At 32.1% G+C, this 6,450-nt stretch overlaps 1 protein-coding gene across 1 annotated transcript; it reads left to right on the top strand.

Moving 5' to 3' along the window:
• The first annotated feature begins 3,669 nt into the window (after positions 1-3,669).
• On the top strand, positions 3,670-4,668 carry LOC138225457 (trace amine-associated receptor 4-like). The gene has a single exon (XM_069185596.1). The coding sequence runs from the start codon at positions 3,670-3,672 to the stop codon at positions 4,666-4,668; it is 999 nt and encodes a 332-aa protein (XP_069041697.1).
• Positions 4,669-6,450: the final 1,782 nt, after the last annotated feature.

Consider the following 6,450-nt stretch of genomic DNA (forward strand, 5'->3'; position numbering starts at 1 on the left):
ACTGTTTAGACTTTTAATTATTTAAAACTGTATTACAGCAGCACAATGGACAATGCAATGTAAATCACTATCTTTGTCTTCTGCGTAATAATGTTCACCTCTCTGTCCAGCAAATTAACAATAGTAATAATAATTAACTTTATTGTATATGGCGCCTTTAAAGGTGGCTCCTCAAAGCACTTTACAGGATAAAAACAATAACAACAATACTGTTAGGCTGGGCAAACGATTTTTTTAAAAAAGAAATACAAAATGAGATATAGTGATGTGTTCCGGCTTAGACATTAACGAAGAGCATAACACGCTCTGGCTTTCCCATCTACTGTATACCGATACACTGCAAGTACAACCCCCCTCTCTGCTGGCTGTGACAAATAAAACTGGTTTCACAGGTATTTTCAAAGTAGAAGGGGGTGAGATTTCCAGCGAAAGACACCTCCCCCCATCCAAAACCAAGGAAGTACAGTACTTACTAGTTAAGAAAGCTAGGCTCCTCAATGAAATCGCTTTAACATGCTAATGCGTTTGTGTAACAGTCCGGGCGTGGCAAGCTTCTAATGTCAACCCGACTACGGCGAAAGGAACCCTTCTTTCATTGGAAGACAATGAAAATATTATAGCCCTAAATGAATAAATAGCAAACGGTTTACATAAAAGACATTTTCCAAGAAAGTTTAGCCTTTGTCACTAATGAAACCACTAAATAAAGACATAAATATAGAAATCTTAAGGTTTTTAAAATACATGACTTTGCTAAAATGTATTTAAAAATAAAAATGATTACAACCGCCAACGGAGAGAGAGAACAGGGGAGGGATGTTGGTTTTGCATAAGGGGCGGGGCTATGGAAATGATGTCTGTTTGGGAATGTGGAGTTACATGTTCTGGCTGTTTGTGAATTATCGTTGTTGAGTATGGAGTGTTGAGGTATTGATTTTGTATAATGCTTTATGTTGAAAATTGAGGTGGGTTTTGTTTATGATAAAGAGGATAAAGGTACACTACAGGTACACTTTCGTACAGGTCATACAGGTCCACTTTCACATTACATAAATCCCTGTCCTTCCCCCCAAGTCCCAGGAGTTAACAATATCCCAGACCAGATATCTCCCACTATCCCAGACAGGGTCCCATCTATCCCTTTATTCCTGGGGCAGGCATCACAAGCCCCGTTGCTGGTCTGCTCAGTGCCCTATCACTGCCTGATGAGTGCACCACGTTATTTTAAAAATATATATTACTGTCATTAGGACCAAAAGGTTTTATTCAACCAGTTTAAATTGGTGTCTGGAAAATACCCAGCACAATCTCTTCTATGCAATCAGAAACTTCATTTTTGACATGATCACAATGCAACAGAGTGATAAAGTGAATATTCAGAATATGCAGTTTCCTACAGTGACTTGTTGTAATAAAAGCCAAAAAATGTGTAAAGCAAAAATGAAGTGAAATTTGAAGATAGATGCTGTGGTTCTACTGAAAATTAATTTGTTGTTTCAAAGCAACATAAATGCCTGACATCATATAAAATACTTTTTTATTGTATATGTTAAGATATGTTTTACATTTAGGAAAATGTATCAGAAATCTCAGTGTAAAACTTTGACATTAATAATTAGATTTTGGCATGTCACTACTACAGTCAAGTTCAACAACAAAAGATAAAGAAACATAGTCCCTCATTGTGCTTACAAGAGAGTTAAAAATATACTTTTGGGAGGCATCAAACAAATGGCTGTCAACACGTCAGACCACTGTGGGTATTAGCTGTTACTGGAGGTGAGAGTATAAATGTTTGATAAACAAACTGTTCTTAATAAATTCAAGCTATAATGAAACATTGTAAGCAATGTGTAATACTACCACTTCCATTCATATTTAATGTAAATCTAGTTTATGTGTAAAATCTTCAAGATAGCTTTCAGATATAATATTACATACTTTTTGTTTTTACAATTACTGTTTATTGTGGAAACAAGGTAGGTAACTAGCTAGAAAATTAATGTATGGGCTTTATTTGCAAAGGAAACGAGACAACATTGCATTTAGAATGCAAAAAAATGAAATTGTTATCAGATCTTAAACAAGATTTAACATTAATTTTTAACAGTAAAAACTGGAGACAATTTCAACAATTGTTTGGCCTCTGGTAAAATACACCGACAAATGAGTATGTTCTTGTCTATAAGTATGAGTGCTTGTAAATGTGTGTTGCATACATTTGTAAAATGAATAAATGTAAATGTATTTCTTTATTTTGCCATTGTTAGATATTGTTTGAATGCAGTTCCTTGTAAAACTTGGTACTGGGATGCTGAGGGAGAAAAAACATTGTTCAATTTTTACTGCAGTCTATAGATTAGGTTAGTTTCTTTGCATCTCTGAGTACATTTCTTTCTCTTCTGAAATTAAATTGCTATCTAGTTTGATGACACAGATCGGTAATTGTGATAGAAGTACTTCTACATCTTTATTCATGTATTTGAATATGAATATGCTTAAATTGTAGGTTACAATATACTTTAAGTACTTTAGAATAATAGCAAAAAGTCCGTTTGTCTTAAAAAAAAAGAAAATTAAAGTAGTAACTCTGAAATAAGTAATGTCTTTTCATATGTTGTGTTCTCTTAGCAAAAATAATAAGTATTGTGTTGGAAGTGTTGTGAAAAAGAATGATCAATTTATTTCTCCCTGTTGTCTCTTAATCAAAGTGCTTTCAAAGTTCTTTTACTTTATAGTTGAAATTATATACAGAGAAAGAATATATGTTCATACTGTATAGTATATGTACTTTAATTATAGTAAGAATATAAATGTTACCTTGCTTTAATAGGTTTTTGAAAAATTGAATTGAAAAAAAGATTATTACACTTAATGCATTGTACCTATTAATGCGAGTGACTTAAGGAAAGCAAATGAATGTATAGGATACAGCACTTAATTTAATTTGTGACCAAGCAAGCTTCACACTTGTGACAGACTACAATAATGTTTTTAATCAGCACAGGGAACAGACTGAAAACTTACAGTACACAATGTACTACTATTACTACTTATATATTTTCCATGCATTTCTTATGTTCTTGACCACATATTTGTACCCTGTGTATTTAAAGGTTGTAGAGTATTTTTATTTAGAGCATAATTGATTAAGAAAATGTACTCTGATTCTACATGAGAATATCCACTATTATAACAGTTTTCACTGTTATTGTAAAGTTTAGCTTGAGTGATGAGACTATCACCTTTAAGAAATCTTTTTAAACACAATCTTTAAATACTAATGTAAAATATTTATCAATCAAATCAAATGTCTCATTGTCATGTATTCATTATCACTAACATAATTTGCTCCTCTCTTTTTTACAGCAACCTACAGTAGACATACTGTATATCTGGATTATTTTATTGTCTGGAACTAAAATAGTTAACATTTCACTGAGATTAACCATAGAATTGTGTTTATGAATAAAAATAAATAAATAACCCAGTGCAGAGAATAGAGACTTTGCACTGCAGTGTACTGTACAAACACAAAGATATGTTATTTAAATATAGAATTTACTATGGTAAACATAATTTAAAAGTGTAATTATGCAAAGGTAAATCAAATCTTTGTCTTTTGTGTTTATGGAATTTCTAGTAGATCACGGACTGAAGAGATTCATCATGAATTCTACAAATGAGGAGATGGCACGCCTCAAAGCACGCCGGCTGGCAGCTATTAAAGGCGCTATATACACATTTGTATTGGGAACAATCTTAGTTACAGTGTGTGGAAATTTAATGGTCATTATTTCAATTGCTCACTTCAAACAGCTTCATTCTCCAACTAATTTCCTCATCCTGTCTTTAGGATGTGTTGACTGTCTTTTAGGCGTTCTTGTAATGCCATACAGCATGGTAAGATCTGTGGAAACCTGCTGGTACTTTGGGGACTTGTTTTGTAAAATACATTCAAGTCTTGACATGACCATTTCAGTAGCATCTATTTTACACCTAAATTGCATTGCTGTTGATAGATACTTTGCTATATGTAATCCTTTACGGTACCAAAACATAATCACTACATTGGTTGTAGCCATTTTTATTGGCATTGTTTGGCTTTATTCCCTGCTGTTTGGTTTCGGATTGGTATTCTTTAAAGGAAGTTTAGCAAGCACTGATGAGCTGATCATTTCCAACTCTTGTGTGGGCTCATGTTTTATACAGTTTGATAAACATTGGGCAGTTCTGGGACTATTACTAGTATTTTTTCTTCCAGCTGTATTGATGATTTCTCTTTATGTGAAGATTTTAATTGTTGCCAGTAGGCAGGCAAAAGTAATAAAAGAAATATCAGGGACAGTTGTTTCTCAGAATGGCAATAAAAACAAAATAAAAGCAAACAGGGAGAGGAAAGCTGTAAAAACTCTGAGTATTGTAATAGGAATATATCTGCTCTGTTATGTGCCATTTTCTGTTACTACTGTTACTGATTTGTTCTTGATTTTTTCTCCGCCTGTGGTTATATTTGATACCCTTATATGGTTGGGCTACTTCAATTCTACATGCAATCCCATAATTTATGCATTTTTTTACCCTTGGTTTCAGAAGGCATTCAAAATAATTATAACAGGGAATGTCTTTCATTTTGGTTCTTCATCCATAAATCTCTTTTCAGATTAATATTAATAGATAATTCTAAAGTTGCTAACATGATCCCATAATTCTAGAAAACGTAGGCACAGTTTCAAACTTTCCATGAACAACAAATTGTTTCATTATTCAACACTACTTTTTAACATTAAGAAACACTTAAGAATACCCTTTCATAGGAACAGCATTTTTTTCTTAATAATTCAAATAAACATAAAATTACATGAAAATGTGATCATAGTTAAAATAGACAACACATGACATGCAGAATGAGAACATGTTGAAAATAATGGAATGATAGAAATGTTGAAATGATAAATTATTAAATAGATTTACTGTTCATCATTCATTTGATAGGTTAGGCATGGTGAAAAACAGATTAAAGTGGTCTCTGTAGAAAAGAAGCAGAAGTATATCAGTATATCACACAAAATGATACATTATATACAATTTCTACCTTTTAAAAATTATTTTTAATTGCTGGGTGTCTGCTCTTCAGTGCCTTATAATTATTTTAAATTCAATTAAAAAATAATTTGAAAAGGATACTTTAGGTATATGAGATGAATATAGATATTTTGTTTTTGCATTTCTTTTAGAAAAAACATTTTAACATCATAACATTGATTCATAATATTTTTTATTTTAGTTCGGTTTATTTTAGAAATAATTTGTTGAGAGCTATTTTTTTCACAACAAATTTATCAATATGATTCCAAATGTCATACTGTAGCTGATAAAAGGGAAAAAAAGGCTGCAAAGACATTAGGTATCGTAATGGCAGTTTTCCTGCTCTGTTGTTTGCCATTTTTTGTCACTGTTATTATTGATCCTTTCACTAATTTTTCTACACATTTTATTGTACTGGATACCCTCATGTGGTTAGGCTACTTTAATTCTGCCTGCAATCCCATGAGTTATGGCTTTTTTATCCCTGGTTTCAGAAATCCTTTAAAATAATCATAATAGGGAAGATTTTCCATGTTGGTTCTTCATCACTAAATCTCTTCACAGACAAACATTAATGCAACATGTGAGTTCCCAGTGTTTCTCTATAGTCCCACAATCATGACAGGAAAAGCTATTAAAAAATATTAAATCCCAGTCAATTTATTGTTTCTTCTTTGCTTTCTTAATGCCACACAAACCACGTTCTTCTAGCGAGTATCAAATAGCAACATGACAGCTTGTGCAAGCCATTCATTATTTGACTGGTCTGGCAGGACGCAGTGATTACGCAGTGAGTTGCAGCTAAGTGGTTCAAGAAGACAAAAGCAAAAATTTAAGTCTTACAAGAACAGCTCACTCTTTTGTAGTGCTGGTAACTAGGGTTAGATCTGCCTTGATTACCTCCACAATAATTATGAGAAGATTTTTAAGGAATATAGGTTACAGAAAGAGTCTGCAGAAACATTAAATATCTAAGAGATTTTATAAATATATCTACATTTTGTTTTATATTTGCCTTTATAATTAGGGATTATACGCTTTTTAGGTATGAATTGTTTTATTACAACAAATTTTGCAATATGTGAACATAATTTCATGCATTTATATTTATATATGACAAATGAGCTTTGTCTTAGTACTCTTACATGAAAAAAGAAAATGGAAATGAATCACCAGAAACTCATTAATAGTTTTAGTCATGTTGAAAGGACCAGAAAGACACTTTCAAGTTTTTGTTAAGCAGCTTGTTTCTCTATAATATTTTCTCAGCAGAGTATCTTTCTGTTCATTTCACTGTTTACATGATCTGTAAGATAATAATATGTTTTATTGCAGATTATCAAAATTGGTAATATGTGCTGT

The sequence above is a fragment of the Lepisosteus oculatus genome, chromosome 2 (assembly GCF_040954835.1).
Source record: "Lepisosteus oculatus isolate fLepOcu1 chromosome 2, fLepOcu1.hap2, whole genome shotgun sequence".
NCBI classification, from domain to species: Eukaryota; Metazoa; Chordata; class Actinopteri; order Semionotiformes; family Lepisosteidae; genus Lepisosteus; species Lepisosteus oculatus.

Excerpts from the sequence above, each read along its gene's own strand:
- LOC138225457 (XM_069185596.1), top strand. The coding sequence starts at position 3,670 with ATGAATTCTACAAATGAGGAGATGGCACGCCTCAAAGCACGCCGGCTG.